General features: G+C 41.4%; 1 protein-coding gene across 1 annotated transcript in view; it reads right to left on the minus strand.

The window, feature by feature from the left end:
* Positions 1 to 3,662: 3,662 nt before the first annotated feature.
* Positions 3,663 to 24,072, minus strand: part of terb1 (telomere repeat binding bouquet formation protein 1) — a 279,465-nt gene continuing 259,055 nt past the window's right edge. The window contains exons 15-18 of the mRNA XM_072279076.1: positions 18,454 to 18,483; positions 13,598 to 13,698; positions 5,167 to 5,370; positions 3,663 to 4,385 (exon numbers count right to left, since the gene is read on the minus strand). Coding sequence (XP_072135177.1) covers positions 4,326 to 4,385; positions 5,167 to 5,370; positions 13,598 to 13,698; positions 18,454 to 18,483 — 395 coding nt within the window. The 3' untranslated portion in view covers positions 3,663 to 4,325. The remainder of the gene's footprint in view (positions 4,386 to 5,166; positions 5,371 to 13,597; positions 13,699 to 18,453; positions 18,484 to 24,072) is intronic.

Raw genomic sequence — 24,072 nt, forward strand, 5'->3', positions numbered from 1 at the left:
CCCTGCACATACATTTCTCTTCCCTATCTAAATACTGCAGTTGTATTTGCTTCCGGCTCCCATGGCAGTGGTACAAGCACTGACGTGTTAAATGTTTTAGAAAACAAGATTTTTTTAAGGTCTTTAGACTTCATTTCCCTGGCTTTTAAAATGTTTCCACTTTGTGCAGGTGGGAAGACCATTTAATACATTGAAAACAGTTCAATATGTAGGATATATTGTTTGTCCCAACCATTGGGCAGAGCAGGCTGTATACACTGGAATTTGGGGGGTGGGGGGGAGATAATCTTCAAAGGGTTGACTGGGGATGTTTCCTTAAGGGATAATCTAGAGCAGGGGTCCCATCCAGGGATCATCAGACACCCTCAGTTAAATGTAAGGCTCCAGAGCATAAAAAAGGTTGAGAGAACTGGACCATTTTAAAATAGAGCTGCTTAAAAAGGATGAGCTGACTTTTGTGGGATTTTTTTTGTTTGGTTTGGGACCCCCCTCAAAAAGCAGTAAAAGATTAGCTGGAAAATGAACAGGTACAGGTAGGAATGCAGATAAGGAAGTGTTTATGGACTTCAGATATTTGATGTGTGACCAGATTTGCTCTAATTTTGGAGAACAAGCCAAATGAACAGTGTACAATTATCAATAGAATGAGTATTATGATTAAAGCTGTGAGAAATATTGGTAAACCGTGAGTAAATTTCCAACTATGTACCTTATTTCTCTGCAGGGAGTTGCACAGATATTTACTAGTCACAAAGTAAGGAGAAAGTCCTAGATAAGGCTGTCCACAGCATTCTGCAATTTTTCTGTGATAGCTCTTTTGTTACGCCATGAACTACTTTAAGCTGTTTGGAATAGCAGTAAATATAAAATGCCTTCTGCACACAATACATCCCACATGTGTTCCTCCCATTACTTAGCAGGATAGTCTTGGTTGAGAGATGAACAAGCTGAAACCTTATCTCAAAGCTAACTTCCTTAATTAGGTTCTACTTTCAGTGGCTGCTTTAATCATGTAGTCCTTGTGGGTCTATATGTGGGATGGATCTTCTGTCTAGGGGCAAGATAGCTTATACTCTAAGCAAAATCTATTACATATCTTGTTACTTGGGGGGGGGGGGAACCTGAGTTGTTCCAAAATGATTTACAGTAACTGCCCCTGTACAATATGGTTAGTTGGGCTATCAGTTAATCGAGACAGCTGCTTATTGGGGGACAACTCTTAAACAACAAAAGCTAATTTAGAAAATGGCTGGGACTCCCTTCATTTATGTGAGATGCCATCCTGTTTAATTGGGGCAGGAGACTTGTTGAATTGTTTTCAAGTAGTGTTAGTCTTTGCACTTGTGTGGCTGTTAGACATTACATTGTACTTAGATTGAATGTTTTTTAAATGGTGTCAGTTGTGTGTGCTTATATCATCTTATCCATTTGGGTTGATGGATACTAAAACAGTGATTTTTGATGTTTTTTTTAAAGCTTTGACTTTAAAATTTCAGTCCCTTGCCAAAGATGCCACAAAAAGATTTGACACATTCTGGAAAAAATTACCCCGCTACATCAAATTAAAAACCATCCACCTAACACTTATTTATTGTTGGATTATGACACTACTTAATGTAGAAAGGCAATGAAGGCAGTCCATTATCTGCACTAGGTGTCTACACTGATTTTGTTCATTTACAGGCAATCAAAACAGTGTACACTGGATTCATTCCTCTGTTGATAACTATTGGGAATTAATATGCAGTTTTATAGTACTGTAGTAGTTTTGGTAGTGTTCTAAATTGTTATGCATTTTAAATACATAATTTGTTACTCAATTAAATGGCAGTTCATCCTTTTTTAATACCTATAACTATTTCCATGAAACTAGCTAATTAGGGCAGCTACTTAATTGGGCTGGAATCTACTTACAGATATGAAAGGCACTTAATCTCTGCACAAGGAGGTCTCTCAAAAATTGTTGTTATGCCCAAATAACTTATTTGGTAGATTTTTGCATAAATATTGATTTAGAACTTGGATAGAAATGTCCTTGAGTGTCCAACTTTATTGAGCAGGATATGCAACTGTGTTCCTTGGCTTTTATACACAAATGCTGTGGATTGTCTTAACCTAGGCCTTTCTCTTATTGTGACCATTAAATGTTTGTACAACTACCGCTGGAGATATTGTCACAGTTTGTCACAATGGTCTCACTATTTAGTAAGTTAATAAAAGCACAAACTTCAATGTGTATGTGGTTTAAATATGCAAAAGTTGAATTATACAGGATAGAAACAGGTCCTTCAGTTCACCACATCCTTGCCAACCAAGTAGTCATCTATATTAATCCCCTGGACCAGTGCTTGCTTTGTAACCCATGTCAAAATTCAAAGTAAATTTATTATCACCATATACTATCCTGAGATTCATTTTCTTGTAGGCATTCACAGTGAATACAAACACAATAAAATAAACGATAAACTGCACACAACAAACTGTAAATACGAGAAACAAAATTATAATAAATACTGAGAACATGAAATGAGTCCTTGAAAGGAAGTCCATACTGTTCATACACAAACAAGAGAAAATTTGCGGATACTGGAAATCCAAGCAACACACACAAAATGTTGGAGGACCTCTTCTTCCCACCTCCAACCCCTTTTGCATTTCACCTATCCCCTTGTTCCTTCTCCCCACTCCCTCCTCCTCCCCCCTCCCCCATTTTCTTCCTCTGACTCATCTTTTTTTCCACAGTACTGAAGAAGGGTCTTAACCCCAAAATGTTGACTGTACTCATTTTCCATGGATGCTGCCTGGCCTGCTGAGTTCCTCCAGCATTTTGTGTGTGTTACTTCCACTGTTTATGTTCCATCAGCAAGCGCATTGTACTTCGATGATCAAATTAACGGACAATCTATATAGACTTTAGCTAGCTCTCAATAGAGCAAGATAACTAATTCATATTTTCTGCAGTTCAAATGAAAGGAGTGTGAAGTGCTTGCATAAGAAATGTCGCACTATAGAATGGATTAACTCCTATTTCTATGCATTGTGACTTAAGAATTAATGGGATGGTGATACAGTAATGGTTCCTCGTGATGATTCTCTGATTTCTGCCAAGTTACTGGCAAAATTCAAGAGGAAGAGAAAGAGAGTAAGCTATGTTACTTTTAAAGGCAGATCTAATGATAAGTGGCATTTGCTGTCAATAATTCCTTTTGTTAGTCACTATCTTGCAGGTGGAATGCTCCACTGAATCCAAAAGCTCAATGCACGTATCACAGATGGATTGAAATGCATGTAGAAATAATAGTTGGTAATATCATATATGAATTCTTAAATGTGTTGACTTTAAAATATCACCAATCATGTTTTCTATCTGTAGGCCTGTGGTTGGACATAATGAAGCTACCTTAAAATTTAAGTCAATGTTAAATCAAACTAAGACGCAAATAATATTTGTTGCTTCAAAACATTAAGGTTTATTAATGATTACAAGATCAAACCAACCCTCTTCTAACTACAATATAAACAGCAAATAAACTCAGCTAGTTCATTCAGTTGGGTTTTAAAAGCTGGAGAAGTAAGGCTACATGTGGCACTTTAGCTATAAAGTAAACACCACTGTGTAAGAATGTTCTGATTTTACAACCAGTTAATGGAACTCCATGCCAATGGGCTAAAGCAGAAATATTTCAGACATTCTCCAAACAGTTTCCATTTCCCAGACATTAGGGTTTGTACTGTGATGAAAGATCTGGTAGACTTACTCAGTGTTATTAAGCAGCTGAGAATATGACAGAGCAGTACACTGGGACATTAATCAATCCACTCAAATTATTCTCTGATTAATGTAATTTGAGTAGATTTTGAACAGATGCATATGATGTGCATCATTCCATTATGGCATGGTAGTTAAGCTGCAAAGATTTTATTCCTGGATATAACCTCTGTCACAGCACTCAAGAATTAATTCTTCCCCTGTGAGTCGAGATGGCAAATGCTGACAATGTCCTAATAAAGTCTCATTGGCATTTGGCAGATGGCTAATGCATTTTCTAACATAAATCACTGATTATCAATGGGGATGGAGAGCTGGAATATTTTAGCTTGGAGCACCACAGTTAACCATGAAACCTCCTATGCAACCTATACTCCATTTCAGAATAAATATTTGTAATACAATATAATAATGAGATTTATCCAGCTGTTCAAGATAATTACAACAGTTAAATCTTATTGCAACTTGCTTTTTTGCTGATATATGTGGTAATACACCAACTGAGAATATTCCTTTTGAATCAAGGTCTGCCTCTACTTCAAATGATTGAGGTCAGTCAGCACAATTCCACTGAACAATCTTGGCTTCCAGATCTTGACTTCTTCAAATTTCTTTTCTGAAAAATAAAACCCAATTACATCTAATTCTAAAAAAAAACAGAAATCAAACAAAATCTTAGAAATAATCAGTAAATCAGACAGCACCTGTGGAAAGAAAAAAAAACCTTCATCAGAATTGACACATTGACCCAAGTTATAACAAAACACATCTGACTTTATTTGTCTTTTTTCTCCTTAATATCTTCTCTCTTAGCAAACTTATTTTAAGATTATGAACATATTATGAGAATATCTTAGATTTGGCAGATACTAGCTGGTTTAGCTTTTAGGTGAGAGGGGAAAGATTAAAGGAGATTTAAAGAGAATGGTAGGTGCCTGGAATACAGTGCCAGGGAAAGCAGATACGATAGCCACGTTTAAGAAGCATTTAGATAGGCACATACGCAGGAATGGAGACCACGTACAGGCAGATGGAATGACATCATGAGCAGAAGATCCTGTTTGTATGCTGTTCTATATGTCGGTCCAAGTTCCAGTAACTGGTAGAGATACAGTGTGGAGTAGGCCCTTCCAGTCCACTGAGTCACGCTGCCCAGCAACTCACCAATTTAACCCTGGCCTAATCAAAGTACAATTTACAATGATTAATTAACCTCTAACCGGTAAGTCTTTGGAATGTAGGAGGAAACCTACATGCACACTGGGAGGAATGTACAATCTTGCTTATAGAGGACACTGGAATTGAACTCCAAACTCTGATGCCTTGAGTTGTACTTCTGTGGAATGTCTCACCGAGCATTATGAGAATCGCAGCCCAAGCTTCTGGTTCTTCCTTACCTGTAAGTTCCGATATTTGTGTGCTAGATCCACATTGGTTCGTCCTTTCTGGAATGGATATGACCAAAGAATAGAATTCCAATGATAGCCCATTTTTAACACACCATTGAGCAGGTAGCCAATTTCCTCCTTTGTGAAATCCTTACGCTGCCTTCTTTTCCTTGTTTGTCTTGTTCCCACTGCATACTCACATATATCTGAATGCTACATCAAAAGAGGAACATTAGTTAGTTTGCTTTACTAGCACCACAAGCAACAGCACTGTTCAGAAATCAGTCCAGTTTTTCAAAGCTCAAAGTAAATATTATAGGCATCCATTAGTCTCATGAGACCATGGATTTGCGCCTTGGAAGGTTTCCAGGGCGCAGACCTGGGCAAGGTTGTATGGAAGACCAGCAGCTGCCCATGCTGCAAGTCTCCCCTCTCCACGACACCGATGTTGTCCAAGGGAAGGGCACTAGGACCCATGCAGCTTGGCATCGGTGTCATCGCATAGCAATGTGTGGTTAAGTGCCTTGCTCAAGGACACACACACCGCCTCAGCCTAGGCTTGAATTAGTGACCTTCACATCACTAGACGAATGCCTTAACCACTTGGCCATGCGCCAACACAAATGTACATAAATGTCACCATATACAACCCTGAGATTTATTTTCCTGCGGCCATACTCAATAAATCCAATAACTATAATAGAATCAATGAAAGACCATACCAAGAGTTTGGACAACAAACTCTGCAAATACAAAAAGAAATAATAATAGCAATAATGATAAATAAATGAGCAATAACTATTGACAACATGAGATGAAGAGTCCTTGAAAGTGAGGCCATTGGTTGTGGGAACAGTTCAGTGATGGAGTTTGTTTGCTTGCTTGCGTGTTTGTCTGTCTGTTTATTTATTTATTGACAATTCAGTGTAAAATAGGCCCTTCTGGCACTTTGAGCCATGTCCCACAGCAACCCCCAATTTAACCCTAGCCTAATCACCAGACAACTTACAATAACCAATTAACCTACTAACTGGTACGTCTTGAAACTGGTGATATGAGTCCTGAGGCTTTGGTACCTTCTTCTTGACAGCAGCAGTGAGAAGACAGCTTGACCTGGGTGGTGGGGGTTCCTGATGATGGATTCTGCTTTCCTGCGACACTGCTCCATATAGATGTGCTCAATGGTAGGGAGGACTTTACCTGTGATGGACTGGGCCATATCCACTACTATCTGTAGGATTTTCCATTAAAGGGCATTGGTGGTTCCATACCAGGCTGAGATGCCAGGATGAGTTGGATAGAAAGAAACAGCCAGTTTTCTTTCGCAAACACGAGGAAATCTGCAGATGCTGGAATTTCAAGCAACACACATAAAAGTTGCTGGTGAATGCAGCAGGCCAGGGCAGCATCTCTAGGAAGAGGTACAGTCGACGTTTCGGGCCGAGATCCTTCGTCAGGACTAACTGAAAGAAAAAGCTAGTAAGAGATTTGAAAGGGGAGGGGGAGGGGGAGATCCAAAATGATAGGAGAAGACAGGAAGGAAAGGGAAACGTCAACTGTACCTCTTCAGGACCCTGACGAAAGGTCTCGGCCTGAAACGTCAACTGTACCTCTTCCTAGAGATGCTGCCTGGCCTGCTGTGTTCACCAACAACTTTTATGTGTGTTGCTAGTCAGTTTTCATTGTTTGATGAGAGTACTAGATTGTTGAAAGTGCAGATCAAATGTTGGCCTTACATGCCTATATCAGCAGGAAGAGGACATTAAAGGATTTCAGGATAACTCAGCAAGGAATTGATTTATTTCAGCACCAAACATGCCTTTCATTTCAGATACAGACACCAGACAGACTTCAGATGCTGGAAATCTAGAGTAAGATTTATTTCAGATTATGCATGCAGTGATTGTCATAATTATCATTTTGTTATTAGAAAATCCACTTTGGAAAATTTCAAGGATAAAGAGATCCTATTTAAAGAAAACCTCTTTCTTTAGATTTTAAACATCAATTGTACTGAGTCACCAATCATAGCTTAGTTGCTTATTGGAGCTCCTGTGATTGATGTCTGAGCAGAAGGGAGGTGGGATGCTTGATATCAAGGAGGGGTAAATTAAATCCAATGTCACTGCGTAGTAAGATTTGTTGTAGTTGATCAAACGGATGGATCCCAATGAATGAGGAACTGTACATATAGTGAAATATAGTCACTGCTGTGACAGGCAGTTCAAGCATTTTAGCCATAAGACATAGGAGCAGAATTAGGCTATTTGGCTCATTGAGTCTGCTCTGCCATTCCATCATGGCCGATTTATTTTCTTTCTCAACCCCATTCTCCTGCCTGCTCCCTGTAATCTTTGACGCCCTTACTAATCAAGAACCTATCAACCTCCACTTTAAATAGCAGATCTTATCGGAGTTCATTTTAGTTTGAAATTAAAATTGTTGGCAACAATGAGTAATGCTATGTTTCTGAAGTGAAAACAATAAGTGGATAAGGAAGCAGAGAGAATGTTTCATATCGATGACTTTTTTTTCTATCAATCGCAATATCACAATGACCTCACCCGAAAGTTCACTGACTGAAACATTAGCTATTTCTCTCTCACAGATGCAACCCAGCCTACTGGCTGCTTGCAGTGTATTCTCATCTTTTTCTGGGAGTAGAGGAAACAAGAGGCACAAATCCAGAAAAGTGTGAAGTGATACACTTTGGAAAGTCAAACTTAATGGCAGGATTCTTAGCAGTGTGGAGGAACAGAGCGATCTTAAGGTGCACATTCATTTATCCCTCAAAGTTGCTGTGCAAGTTAAAAGGGTGATTGAGACGGTATATGGTGTGTTGGCCTTCATTAGTTGGGGGACTGAGTTCAAGATTTGCAAGGTAATGTTGTAGCTCTATAAAACTTCGGTTAGACCAGACTTGAGAGTATTGTGTTCACCTCTGGTTCAGTTTTATAGGAAGCTTAGGCAGAGGAGATTTACCAGGATGCTGCCTGGTTTAGGGAACATGTTTTCTAAGAAATGTTGAGTAAGCTAGAGCTTTTCTTTCTGGAACAAGGGAGGCTCAGAGCTGACTTGATAGAGGTGTATAAGATGATAAGGGGCATAGATAGAGTGGACGGCCAGAGATTTTTACGCAGGATGGAAATGGCTAATATGAGAGGGCATAATTTTAAGGTGATTGGAGGAAATTATAGGGGGATGTCAGAGGTAGTTTTTTTTTAAACATAAGAGAGTGGTGGGTGTATGGAATGCACTGCCAGGGGTGGTGGTAGTAGCAGATAAATTAGGGGCATTTAAGAGACTCTTAGATAGGCACATGGATGAAATAAAAATAGAAGGCTACGTGGAAGAGAAGGGTTAGAATAGATTGGTCTTGGAGTAGGATGAAAGGTTGACACAACATCATGGGCCCAAGGGCCTGTATAGTTCTATGTTCAAATCAGATTTTACTATACTCATCTGCCTATAATCTTCAGCCATGTTGCACTGAGAACTCTGACTTGCTCCAACAACAACAGCCAATACCCTAACTTAATGCAACAGCAGTTTCCTTTCTTCTATCACTGACATGAGAGCCTTAAACTGCCAAGGATGTAAATCAATGGTACACAGATTGGTGTTCTCATGCACCTCATGGCTCCCAATAGTCTTTAATTTTTTATTAGGCTACATTTTATAATATTGGAATTTAGTAATTATATTCTTATTTTTCATTGTGCACTGGTAACAATAGGACACCAATTAAACATTTTTAGTGAGTAGAATGACATAATCAGAGTTAAATCAGGAGGTGTTTTCAAACTATTTGCATTGAACATACTGATACAAGCAGTACACATCAAAGTTGCTGGTGAACACAGCAGGTCAGGCAGCATCTCTAGGAAGAGGTACAGTCGACGTTTCAGGCCGAGACCATTCGTCAGGACTATCTGAAGGACGAAGGGTCTTGGCCTGAAACGTCGACTGTAGCTTCCTTCAGTTAGTCCTGACGAAGGGTCTCGGCCTGAAACGTTGACTGTACCTCTTCCTAGAGATGCTGCCTGGCCTGCTGCGTTCACCAGCAATTCTGATGTGTGTTGCTTGAATTTCCAGCATCTGTAGAATTCCTCGTGTTTGCGCTGATACAAGCAGTGACTGGTTTTGAAATCACAAGGTACCACTGTGTAAACAATGACCTTCTCAGAACAGCAGGGGTGACGTTACACAAAGCTGGCAGCTCTTTGGTACTACTCTGGAGAACTGATCATGGTGACAATGGTTGTTTCAAAATGTACTTGTTCAATATTAGCTCACAGCAAACAAGTCATTACCACGAACTATTATTATTAATATTAGAGGTTTATCTACACCACAGAAAGTATCCTATCTGGATGCATCGTGGCTTGATATGGCATCTGCTCCACCCGTGACCACAAGAAACTGCAGAGAGTTGTCGACACAGCTCAGCCCATCACAGGAACCAGCCTCTCCTCCATGGACTCTGTCTACACTCCTCAGTGCCTTAGTAAAGCAGCCAGCATAATCAAAGACCTCACCATCTCAGATAGTTGCTTTTCTTCCCCCCTCCCGTTAGGGAGAAGATACAAAAGCCTGAAATCACATACCACTAGACTCAAGGACAGCTTCTATCCCACTGTTATCAGACTCTTGGACAGACTTCTTGTATGATGAGTTGGGCTCTTGGCCTCACAATCAATCTTGTTATGATCTTGTGCTTTATCGTTTACCTGCACTGTACTCTTTCAGCCGCCTTTGCACTTTATTCTGCACTGTTATCGTTTTCCCTTATTCTGATTCAATGCCCTGTGTAATAATTTGATGTGTATGAACAGTAGGCAAGACAAGCTTTTCATTGTATCTTGGTACATGTGACAAAAATACATCAATAAACCAATCTATCTTTAGTTGCATTTTTAATATGATTGCGTTCTGTTTGGTGGGGTGGGGGGGAATAGATCGTACTGTAGCTTTATTGCTCTCTTGGTTAATGGTGGGTTTCAAAGTCATACAACTATGTAGACACAATAGACTACAGATGCTGGAATCTGGAGCACAAACAATCTGCCAGAAGAACCAGGCAGGTTGAGCAGCATCTGTGGGGGCAGGAGAAAATATTAATGTTCCGGGTTGAAATCCTGCATCGGGACTGAGAGCGAAGAGGTGAGATGGTCAGTACAGAAGCTGAGGAGGCATCTGAAGTGACTGGTTGGACTAAGGAGGGGTGTGTAATAACTGTGCCAGGTAGGAAATGGGAGTGGGGGTGGAGTTGGGAGACTGTGGCAGGTGAACAATGGATGGAGGCAGACAAAGGGAGAGAAGAAAAAGGTAAAAATACAGATGGAGTAATTTGGGGGAGGGGAGGGAGCTAAGCAGGAACACAGAGTGCTATCGGTGCTGGTCCCTGATAAGTAAAGGAAATTAGAATGGAAACCAATAGAGGAAAGGTGAATGGCAGTTGGAAGAGATGGGCGGGGTGGAGAAACCTGTGTGTAAAATGGGGATATGAAACCAGGAGGGGAGGGGATGGGGTGAAGGGGGCTGAAGGAAAGGAAAAGGATAAAAATGGAATCAGTGGAGAAGGAATGGAAGTGGGGCTGGGGGGGGGGGTGGCGGAAGGGGATGAAGAAATTGTGAATACTAGTGCTCTAAACTCTGGGAACTCCCTTACTAAATCTTTCTGCTTCTAGAAACATAGAAAACATACAGCACAATACAGGCCCTTCAGCCCACAAGGCTGTGCTGAACATGTCCCTACCTTAGAACTACCTAGGCTTTACCTATAGCCCTCTATTTTTCTAAGCTCCATGTAGCCATCCAGGAGTCTCTTAAAAGACCCTATCGTTTCCACCTCTACCATCACCATCGGCAGCCCATTCCACACACTCACCACTCTGTGCATAAAAAACTTACCCCTGACATCTCCTCTGTACCTACTTCCAAGGACCTTAAAACTATGCCCTCTCGCGCTAGCCATTTCAGCCCTGGGGAAAAGTCTCTGACTATCCACATGATCAATCCCTCTCATTATCTTGTACACCTCTATCAAGTCACCTCTCATCCTCCCAATTCACTCAACCTATTCTCATAAGGCATGCTCCCCAATCCAGGCAACATCCTTGTAAATCTCCTCTGCACCCTTTCTATGGTTTCCACTTCCTTCCTGTAGTGAGGCGACCAGAACTGAGCACAGTACTCCAAGTGGGGTCTGACCAGGGTCCTATATAGGTGCAACATTACCTCTCGGCTCCTAAACTCAATCCCACGATTGATGAAGGTCAATACACCATATGCCTTCTTAACCAGAGTCAACCTGCATAGCAGCTTTGAGTGTCCTATGGACTTGGACCCCAATATCCCTCTGATCCTCCACACTACCAAGAGTCTTGCCATTAATACTATATTCTGCCATCATATTTGACCTACCAAAATGAACCACCTCACTTATCTGGGTTGAACTCCATCTGCCACTTCTCAGCCCAGTTTTGTATCCTTTCAATGTCCCGTTGTAACCTCTGAGAGCCCTCCACACTATCCAAAACACCCCCAATCTTTGTGTCATCAGCAAATTTACTAACCCATCCCTCCACTTCCTCATCCAGGTCATTTATAAAAATCACAAAGAGTAGGGGTCCCAGAACAGATCGCTGAGGCACACCACTGGTCACCGGCCTCCATGCAGAAGATGACCCATCTACAAGCACTCTTTGCCTTCTGTGGGCAAGCCAGTTCTGGATCCACAAAGCAATGCCCCCTTGAATCCCATGCCTCCTTACTTTCTCAATAAGCCTTGCATGGGATACCTTATCAAATGCCTTCCTAAAATCCATATACACTACATCTACGGCTCTACCTTCATCAATGTGCTTAGTCACATCCTCAAAAAATTCAATCAGGCTTGTAAGGCACGACCTGCCTTTGACAAAGCCATGCTGACTATTCCTAATCGTATTATGCTTCTCCAAATGTTTATAAATCCTGCCTCTCAGGATCTTCTCCATCAACTTACCAACCACTGAAGTAAGACTCACTGGCCTATAATTTCCTGGGCTATCCCTACTCCCTTTGTGGAAGTAAGGGAACAACATCCACAACCCTCCAATCCTCCGGAACCTCTCCTGTCCTCATTGATGATGCAAAGATCATTGCCAGAGGCTCAGCAATCTCCTCCCTCGCTACCCACAGTAGCCTGGGGGACATCCAGTCATGGTGACTTATAGATACTGATTGTGGATGATCAGCCATGATCACAGTGAATGGTGGTGCTGGCTCGAAGGGCTGAATGGCCTACTCCTGCACCTATTGTCTATTATCCAACTTGATGCTTTCCAAAAGCTCCAGCACATCCTCTTTCTTAATATCTACATTCTCAAGCTTTTCAGTCCACTGCAACTCATTCCTACAATCGCCAAGATCCTTTTCCGTAGTGAATACTGAAGCAAAGTATTCATTAAGTACCTCCGCTATTTCCTCCGGTTCCAAATACACATTTCCAATGTCACACTTAATTGGTCCTATTCTCTCACATCTTATCCTCTTGCTCCTCACATACTTGTAGAATGCCTTGGGGTTTTCCTTAATCCTGCTCACCAAAGCCTTCTCATTGCCCCTTCTGGCTCTCCTAGTTTCATTCTTAAGCTCCTTCCTGCTAGCCTTATAATCTGCTAGATTCATATCATTACCTAGTTTTTTGAACCTTTCATAAGCTCTTCTTTTCTTCTTGACTAGATTTGCAACAGCCTTTGTGCACCACAGATCTTATACCCTACCATCCTTTCCATGTCTCATTGGAACGTACCTAATCAGAACTCCACACAAATATCCCCTGAACATCTGCCACACTTCTTTGGTACATTTCCCTGAGAACAACTGTTTCCAATTTATACTTCCAAGTTCCTGCCTGATAGCCTCATAGTTCCCCTTACTCCAATTGAATGTTTCCCTAACTTGTCTGTTCCTATCCCTCTCCAATGCTATGGTAAAGGAGATAGAATTGTGATCACTATCTCCAAAATGGTCTCCCACTGAGAGATCTGACACCTGACCAGGTTCATTTCCCAATACCAGATCAAGTACAGCCTCTCCTCTTGTAGGCTTATCTACATATTGTTCTCATTTGTTCTTTGAAATATCTATCAAAATAAATATATCCAATCAGCTAATTTTGTGATTTTATTATATTGCTTGTGTCAGATGCTGCCTGGTGATGTCCTTGAAATATACCTTGCAATGTCCTGCCATCCTAGTGGTGCTATATAAAGAGAAGTTATTCTATTCAGAATTAATGCAAACAATGGATCCAAGAACAGAAATTCCTATTGATTTTATTGCCTTGAATATCTTTCACATATGGAACCACTAATACAGATGACTTAAGACTTCAAAATCTACAGGAATTTATTTTCACTGCCATAAAAATGCAACAGTACAGTAAACAAACCTTGCCATCATCGAAGGAGTAAATATGATTCTGAAATGTGCTTTTATTGTAGACCTGTGGTGTACACAAGCTTCTTTTGTCCTCTGGTTGGTATTTCCAATCTGTAAAGAAAGAACAACCAGATTGCCACTTCAAAAACATTTACTATTAGTTTCAACACCTTTAACAGCACAACCAGATTCACTGAGTTGTGACTGTTACTCATGCATGTACTCACATGCACATCAGTATGTACTCACTGATTAGCAGCAACATCAGGTACTAATGTGATGATATTGGGCTCCAATGATCAATGTCCAGGTTATCAAGAAGAGTGGGTGAGGGATCTATGACCTTGACAACATTTGGTACTGTACTACTGAACTCATTCCGAGGTGGGGGAGAGCATTCCGACTGCTCGCAATGTACAGGATCACAAGAGGCTGCGAGGGTTGTAGACTCAGCTACCTCCATCACATCACAAGTTAAAGCTCAAAGTAAGTTTATTCTCAAAGTACATATGTGTCACCGTATACAATCTTGAGATTTGTTTTCTTGTGGGCTTACTCAATAAATCCATAATACAATCAAGAAAAGACCGCACCAACTTTGGCATTGAACAAGTGTGCAAAAGACAACAGTGCAAATACAAAAAGCAAGGAAAAATAATAACACATAAATACCAAGACCATGAGATCATCCATCCCCACCATCAAGGATATCTCCGAGGGGCAGTGCCTTTAGAAGGCGGCATCCATTCTTACCACCATAAGGGAGGAAGTACAGGAGCCTGAGGACATAACTCAATGATTCAGGAACAGCTCTTTCCCCTCCTCCATCAGATTTCAAAATGGTGTATGAGCACTACCTTGCTAGTCTTTATTTAATTTTTGTAATTCATAGTAATTTTATGCTTTTGCAGTGTACTGCTAAAGCTAATAATCAGATTTCATGTTATATAAGGTAGTGATAGTAAACCTGATCCTGAAGACTACATCACGAATTACAACCCTGATCAGGGTGGAATTTGTGAAATATGTCTCGGAGACTTTTCTGTTAATACAGAGAAAGCAGTACTGAAATTCCTCTTAGGAAACAAATAAATAACTGAAGTGGAAATCAAGTAGCATTTTGGCTCTAGTGACCATAATTCTATTAGTTTTAAGATAGTGATGGAAAAGGATAAAACAGGCCCACAGGTCACAGTCCTAAACTGGAGCAGGGCTAATTTTGGTGGAATCAGGCAGGATCTAGAAAAAAAAACGCAAACAACAGGAATTCTGCAGATGCTGGAAATTCAAGCAACACACATCAAAGTTGCTGGTGAACGCAGCAGGCCAGGCAGCATCTGTAGGAAGAGTTGCAGTCGACGTTTCAGGCCGAGACCCTTCGGCCTGAAACGTCGACTGCACCTCTTCCTACAGATGCTGCCTGGCCTGCTGCGTTCACCAGCAACTTTGATGTGTGTTGCCAGGATCTAGAAAAGATGATTTGTGCGAGCCTGTTTGAAGGAAAAGGAGTGAGTGGCACATGGGAGGCAGTTAATAATGTGCTATCAAGAGTCCAGGAGTAGCATATCCCTGTTAAGGTGAAGGATAAATGTTTAAGAAAGATAATTTTTTAGGGAACTGCACAGAGATGAGATGAGATGTGGGACAGGCTCAAGAATCTAGGTATTCTAATTGTGCTGCTATTTCCTTGCGTTCTTATCCTCCTTTGGCCTCTCCATTGTGTCTTCACACCCTATATTAGAAAAATTACCTCATTTAAGGTTGGCGTATAAACTTGCTGTTGCATTTACTATTTCATAGCAATGTTTAACATTTTTTACATGCAATAGATTTTAGAAAATCTCTCAACTCCTTCATAGCTGATTTCTGTTTGCCAGTCTCACAGGTAGATAGGGTAGTTAAGAAAGCTTATGGGGTGTTAGCTTTCATAAGTCAAGGGATAGAGTTTAAGAGTCGTGATGTAATGATGCAGCTCTATAAAACTCTGGTTAGGCCACACTTGGAGTACTGTGTCCAGTTCTGGTCGCCTCACTATAGGAATTTAAGGTGGGGGGTTATATGGGAGGCAGGGTTTGAAGGTCAGCACAACAATGTGGGCTGAAGGACCTGTACTGTGCTGTACTATTCTATGTTCTATTTTGACTTGTGAAGTAACACACATCAAAGTTGCTGGTGAACGCAGCAGGCCAAGCAGCATCTGTAGGAAGAGGTGCAGGACACATCGGGAGCACCGGACGCAGTATATCACCCCAGTCGACTCACAGGTGAAGTGTTGCCTCACCTGGAAGGACTGTTTGGGGCCCTGAATGGTGGTAAGGGAGGATGTGGCCTTTTATATATTGGCGAGACCCGACGCAGACTGGGAGACCGCTTTGCTGAACATCTACGCTCTGTCTGCCAGAGAAAGCAGGATCTCCCAGTGGCCACACATTTTAATTCCACATCCCATTCCCATTCTGACATGTCTATCCACGGCCTCCTCTACTGTAAAGATGAAGCCACACTCAGGTTGGAGGAACAACACCTTATATTCCGTCTGAGTAGCCTCCAACCTGATGGCATGAACATCGACTTCTCTAACTTCCGCTAAGGCCCCACCTCCCCCTCGTACCCCATCTGTTACTCATTTTTATGCACACATTCTTTCTCTCACTCTCCTTTTTCTCCCTTTGTCCCTCTGAATATACCTCTTGCCCATCCTCTGGGACCCCCCCCCCCCATCTTTCTTCCCGGACCTCCTGTCCCATGATCCTCTCGTATCTCCTTTTGCCTATCACCTGTCCAGCTCTTGGCTCTATCCCTCCCCCTCCTGTCTTCTCCTATCATTTTGGATCTCCCCCTCCCCCTCCAACTTTCAAATCCCTTACTCACTCTTCCTTCAGTTAGTCCTGACTAAGGGTCTCGGCCTGAAACGTCGACTGCACCTCTTCCTACAGATGCTGCTTGGCCTGCTGCATTCACCAGCAACTTTGATGTGTGTTGCTTGAATTTCCAGCATCTGCAGAATTCCTGTTGTTTGACTTGTGAAGTGTTGCTTTTCAAAGACAACCTACATTGCAGTCACGAGGAAATCTGCAGATGCTGGAAACTCAAGCAACACTCACAAAATGCTGGTGCAACACAGCAGGCCAGGCAGCATCAATTGGAAGAGGTACAGTCGACGTTTCGGAGACCCTTCGTCAGGACTACATGAAAGAAGAGATAGTAAGAGATTTGAAAGTGGGAGGGGGAGGGGGAGATCCGAAATGATAGAAGACAGGAGGGGGAGGGATGGAGCTAAGACCTGGAAAGTTGATTGGCACAAGGGATACCAGGCTGCAGAACAGAGAGAATCATGGGACGGGAGGCCTAGGGAGAAGGGGGGGGAGAGCATCAGAGGAAGATATAGTGAGAGAGAAAGGGGAAAAATATAAATAAATAAACACATACATACATACATAAAGGATGGGGTAAGAAGGGGAGGAGGGGCAGTAACGGAAATTAGAGAAGTCAATGTTCATGCCATTAGGTTGGAGGCTACCCAGACGGAATATAAGGTGTTGTTTCTCCAACATGAGTGTGGCTTTATCTTGACAGTGGAGGAGGCCAGGATGGACATATCAGAATGGGAATGGGACATGGAATTAAAATGTGTGGCCACTAGAAGATCCTTCTTTCTCTGGCAGACAGAGTGTAGGTGTTCAGCAAAACGGTCTCCCAGTCTGCGTCGGGTCTTGCCAATATATAGAAGGCTGCACCGGGAGCACCTGACACAGTCGCCTCACCTGGAAGGACTGTCTGGGGCCCTGAATGGTGGTGAGGGATTAAGTGTAAGGGCATGTGTAGCACTTGTTCCGCTTACAAGGATAAATGCTGGGAGGGAGATTGGTGGGAAAGGATGGGCAGGACGAATGGACTAGGGGGTGGCGTAGGGAGCAATCCCTGCGGAAAGCAGAAAGGGTGGGGGGGAGGGAAAGATGTGCTTGGTGGTGGTGGAAGTTACGGAGAATAATATGTTGTACCCGGAGGCTGGTGGGGTGGTAGGTGAGGACAAGGGGAACTCTATTCCTAGTGGGGTGGCAGGAGGATGAGGTGAGAGCAGATGTGCGTGAAATGGGGGAGATGCGTTTAAGAGCAGAGTTGATAGTGGAGGAAGGGAAGTCCCCTTCTTTAAAAAAGGAAGACGCGCGGTTCCAGTGACATCATCGTTCAGGATGGCAGCTTAAATCAACATTTCCTCCGGAAAAACGCATATTTACTTTACTTTATACTTTATTGTCGCCAAACAATTGATACTAGAACGTACAATCATCCCAGCGATATTTGATTCTGCGCTTCCCGCTCCCTGGAGTACAAATTGATAGTAAATATTATATATTTAAATTATAAATCATAAATAGAAAATAAAAAATGGAAAGTAAGGTAGTGCAAAAAAACCGAGAGGCAGGTCCGGATATTTGGAGGGTACGGCCCAGATCCGGGTCAGAATAACGCATATTTTGCTCCGTTAATCCATCACATATAAGAACTTCCGAAAATATCTGAATTGATAAGGGGCGCAAGAATGGGGAAAAAGAATGGAGATGAAAAAAAGCACTACTGCGGAGCCTATGGAAAAGAGAGTTCTCCGAGGGCAGCCCTCACCTCCTCCAGAAGAGCCATAAGGTTTGGCTAACTTTAAAAGTGCTGATAAACTAAATGGAAGCAAAACAGATGGTGATATACCTATCTCGAGAAATACGTATTATAATGTGGATTTTATATTACTCAATTTTAAAAAATTCATTTATTTATTCCTCCCCCCCCCCACCTAAATGAGAATATATACATTGGAGGAATACACAGGGAAATCATTTCTGTGTAATGGACATAGTTTTTTTTACTTACTTTTATAGGTACTGCAACGGGGGCCCTTAACTCACAGGTAGGAGGGGCTATCCCCCACGGCTAAACATTTCTTCTAGCCCAACCCAGGGTTATCTGGAGACCCCAGCCTTGGAATCACACCTTCGTTACCTTTTAAAAAATTATTTGCGTTTCTTGGCTCTTATTTGTTCAGGGAGTAGATCGATTAAGTTATATTCTGCAAATTTCAATGATATACTAACAGATAAATACACACGGCTAAGGACAAAGTAAAATTCATTTCTTTTAATGTCAATGGGCTGTTGAATCCAGTCAAGCGCAGTAAAATTCTATCAAAAATGAAAAAAAGAACAAGCCCATGTAGTATATTTACAGGAAACTCACTTAAGTGATAATGAGCATAGAAAATTAAAGAGAACGGGCTTCACTAATTTGTTTTTCTCCTCATATAGATGAGGACATAGAAGAAGGGTTGCTATTCTCATCTCAAGCAAGCTAAATTTTGAAAAAGTATTCGAAATGGGAGATAAGGAGGGCAGATATATTCTGGTAATGAGGAATATAGATGGAAATCCAGTTACTTTATTAAATATATACACACCCCAAAGAAGTGAAATTAGTTTCTTCCAAAAAATTACTAATATTATGGGAACGGAAACAGAAGGTCTCTTGATATGTGCGGGTGATTTAAATTTACAATTACAACTAAAGTTAGACTCTTCCAATAGAAAAACTTATGAAACAAAGTCCTTACATAAGAAAGTTAACACTCTTTTTGAGGATGTTGGTCTAATTGATATATGGAGGGACCTTTTCCCCGACAGAAGGGATTACACTCATTATTCTGCCTCCCACCCCCCATTCCATATATACAAGAATAGACTATTTCATAACATTTGGAAAAGATAGAGACAAAATAATCACCTGTGGAATTGGGACAATAGATGTAAGTGACCATGCACCTATACATTTATCTGTTGATTTTGACCTACAACCAAAGAATACTATTTGGAAACTAAATTCAAGTCTACTCAATGATCCCTATTTTAAGGAACAAATTGAAAAAGAAATTGGTCTTTACTTAGAATTCAATGATAATGGAAAGGTTTCACCTCCCATTCTATGGGATACTCTGAAGGCTGTCTTAAGGAGGAAAATTATAGCGATATCTTCATATAAGGAAAAAATAAGGAATAAAACATTAGAGGAATTACAAAATAAGCTGAAGGAACTGGAAACAAAACATAAATTGAGTTTGGCACAGGATACACTGGAGGAAATTTAAAAAATTAGGAATGAAATTAATAGTTTGGCTACACAAGAAATTAGAAAAAAATTAATGTTTCTGAAACAGAGACACTATGAAAGTGGATCTAAACCTATGAAAATACTGGCGTGGAAACTGAAAAAAAAAATAGCAGAAAATACAATCTATAGCATTAGGGATCCAAGAACAAAAGTGATAAAAAAATATGTTAAGTGAAATTTAAGGAGCTTTTGAAATGTTGTACAAAACTCTATAATCCAAAGTTCCAGGGGGAAGCATAATCAAATTGACACCTTCCTGAATTCTTCAGAGTTACCCACTTTAAGCAAAGAACAAAATAGAACGATGACTGCTAACATAGCTGAAGCTGAACTAAAAACTACAATTAGTAGGCTTAAATCAAGTCACCAGGATCAGATGGATATAGGGCAGAGTGGTATAAAGAGTTTAGAAGTGAGTTAATTCCTATTCTACTCTCCACACTGAACTGGGCCCTAAGAAAGGCGCAAATGCCACCCAGCTGGAAGGAGGCGATAATCTCAGCTATACCGAAAGAAGACAAGGATAAAATGGAATGTGGGTCATTTAGACCAATATCTGTTCTTAATGTGGATAATAGAATATTTACCTCCATCATGGCCAAATGATTAGAAAAGTTTCTACCCACACTGATAAATAATGATCAGGCAGATTTTATACACCAACGCCAAACACAAGACAATATACGAAGGACACTTCACATTATGGATATTAAAAAAAATGAAATTGAAGCAATAGTGATAAGCGTGGATGCCAAAAAGGCATTTGATTCGGTTAATTGGAATTTTCTCTAGTCATAGTCATACTTTATTAATCCCAGGGGAAATTGGTTTCTGTTACAGTTGCTCCATAAATAATAGTAATAGAACCATAAATAGTTAAATAGTAATATGTAAATTATGCCAGTAAATTATGAAATAAGTCCAGGACCAGCCTATTGGCTCAGGATGTCTGACCCTCCAAGGGAGGAGTTGTAAAGTTTGATGGCCACAGGCAGGAATAACTTCCTATGACGCTCTGTGCTGCATCTCGGAGGAATGAGTCTCTGGCTGAATGTACTCCTGTGCCCACCCAGTACATTATGTAGTGGATGGGAGACATTGACCAAGATGGTATGCAACTTAGACAGCATCCTCTTTTCAGACACCACTGTGAGAGAGTCCAGTTCCATCCCCACAACATCACTGGCCTTACGAATGAGTTTGTTGATTCTGTTGGTGTCTGCTACCCTCAGCCTGCTGCCCCAGCACACAACAGCAAACATGATAGCACTGGCCACCACAGACTCGTAGAACATCCTCAGCATCGTCTGGCAGATGTTAAAGGACCTCAGTCTCCTCAGGAAATAGAGACGGCTCTGACCCTTCTTGTAGACAGCCTCAGAGTTCTTTGACCAGTATTATCAATTATCAATTCGTATCCCCAGGTATTTGTAATCCTCCACCATGTCCACACTGACCCCCTGGATGGAAACAGGGGTCACCGGTACCTTAGCTCTCCTCAGGTCTACCACCGGCTCCTTAGTCTTTTTCACATTAAGCTGCAGATAATTCTGCTCACACCATGTGACAAAGTTTCCTACCGTAGCCCTGTACTCAGCCTCATCTCCCTTGCTGATGCATCCAACTATGGCAGAGTCATCTGAAAACTTCTGAAGATGACAAGACTCTGTGCAGTAGTTGAAGAGCTTTACAGAGCTTTACATAGATTTGGTCTACTTGACAGAACTATTAAAACTATACAGGCACTATACGACAATCCCACTGCCAGGATTAAAATCAATGGATATTTATCTAATAGTTTTAACCTAGAAAGGGGCACGAGACAGGGTTGTGCATGGTCACCGCTACTCTTCGCATTATATCTGGAACCATTAGCTCAATACATCAGACAAAATGAAGATATCAGGGGAATTACTATTAAGGGGACAGAGCATAAATTGGCCTGTTACGCGGATGACATTTTGATCTATCTTTACCTAAATTGATGCAATCCTTTGAACAATATGGCCAATTATCAGGATAGAAGATCAACATAGATAAAACCCAACTACTTTCACATAACTATAGCCCACCAAGAGAAATTGAAAGTAGATATCCTTGGGCATGGCAAACAGAATCCGTCAAATATTTGGGCATCATTATACCAAAAGATTTGGCAAAATTATCAGAATGTAATTATCAGCCTATATATAAAAAAATTAAGAAAGATATAACAAGATGGAATTTAATTCCTTTTCTTGGTCTCAGTTCAAGGATTGAATCTATTAAAATGAATATACTGCCCAGACTACTATATCTCTTTCAGACCCTACAAATAGAGATTAACCAAAATCAATTCAATGAATGGAACAAGATACTATCAAGATATATATGACAAGGTAAATGGCCTAGGGTTCGTCTTAAAACTTTGCAATTAGCCAAGGAAAGCGGGGGATGGGGCCTACCTTCTCTTAGAGATTATTATTTTGCAGCACAGTTGAGAGCTGTGATATGCTGGTGCAACCCATCATATGACGCTCAATGGAAAAACATTGAGGAGAGGATACTTTCCGTCCCCATACAGGCAATTTTGGCTGATAACAACCTACAAAGTTACAAAAATAATATTGACAACCCATGGGTGAAATGGACTCTTAAAATATGGAAAACTATTGTAAAAGAATACAAACTAGACAGAGACATTGCAATTCTTAAATGGTGTGCATATCAGAATAGTACAGCACAGTACAGGTCCTTCGGCCCACAATGTTGTGCCGACCCTCAAACCCCGCCTCCCATAGAACACCCCACCTTAAATTCCTCCATATACCTGTCTAGTAGACTCTTAAATTTTACTAGTGTATCTGCCTCCACCACTGACTCAGGCAGTGCATTCCACGCACCAACCACTCTCTGAGTAAAAAACCTTCCTCTAATATACCCCTTGAATGTCCCACTCCTTACCTTAAAGCCATGTCCTCTTGTATTGAGCAATGGTGCCCTGGAGAAAAGGTGCTGGCTATCCACTGTATCTATTCCTCTTAATATCTTGTATACCTCTATCATGTCTTCTCTCATCCTCTTTCTCTCTAAAGAGTAAAGCCCTAGCTCCCTTAATCTTTGATCGTACTCCATACTCTCTAAACCAGGCAGCATCCTTGTAAATCTCCTCTGTACCCTTTCCAATGCTTCCACATCTTTCCTATAGTGAGGCCGCCAGAACTGGACACAGTACTCCAAGTGTGGCCTAACCAGAGTTTTAAAGAGCTGCATCATTACCTCACGACTCTTAAACTCTATCCCTCGACTTATGAAAGCTAACGCCCCATAAGCTTTCTTAACCACCCTATCTACCTGTGAGGCAACTTTCAGGGATCTGTGGATATGTACCCCCAGATCCCTCTGCTCCTCCACACTACCAAGTATCCTGCCATTTACTTTGTACTCTGCCTTGGAGTTTGTCCTTCCAAAGTGTACCACCTCACACTTCTCCAGGTTGAATTCCATCTGCAATTCTCAGCCCACTTCTGCATCCTATCAATGTCTCTCTGCATCTTCAACAATCCTCTACACTATCTACAACACCACCAAACTTTGTGTCGTCTGCAAACCTGCCATCCCACCCTTCTACCCACACATACAGGTCGTTAATAAAAATCACGAAAAGTACAGGTCTCAGAACTGATCCTTGTGGGACACCACTAGTCACAACCCTCCAATCTGAATGTACTCCCTCCACCACGACCCTCTGCCTTCTGCAGGCAAACCAATTCTGAATCCACCTGGCCAAACTTCCCTGGATCCCATGCCTTCTGACTTTCTGAATAAGCCTACTGTGTGGAACCTTGTCAAATGCCTTACTAAAATCCATGTAGATCACATCCACTGCACTACCCTCATCTATATGCCTGGTCACCTCTTCAAAGAACTCTATCAGGCTTGTTAGACACGATCTGCCCTTCAAAAAGCCATGCTGACTGTCCCTGATCAGACCACGATTCTCTAAATGCCCATAGATCCTATCTCTAAGAATCTTTTCCAACAGCTTTCCCACCACAGACATAAGGCTCACTGGTCTATAATTACCTGGACTATTCCTACTACCTTTTTTGAACAAGGGGACAACATTTGCCTGCCTCCAATCCCCCAGTACCATTCCCGTGGACAACGAGGACATAAAGATCCTAGCCAGAGGCTCAGCAATCTCTTCCCTCACCTCATGGAGCAGCCTGGGGAATATTCCATCAGGCCCCGGGGACTTATCTGTCCTAATGTATTTTAACAACTCTAACACCTCCCCTCCCTTAATACCAACATGCTCCAGAATATCAACCTTACTCACATTGTCCTCAC

This window comes from Mobula birostris, chromosome 15 (genome assembly GCF_030028105.1).
Source record: "Mobula birostris isolate sMobBir1 chromosome 15, sMobBir1.hap1, whole genome shotgun sequence".
NCBI classification, from domain to species: Eukaryota; Metazoa; Chordata; class Chondrichthyes; order Myliobatiformes; family Myliobatidae; genus Mobula; species Mobula birostris.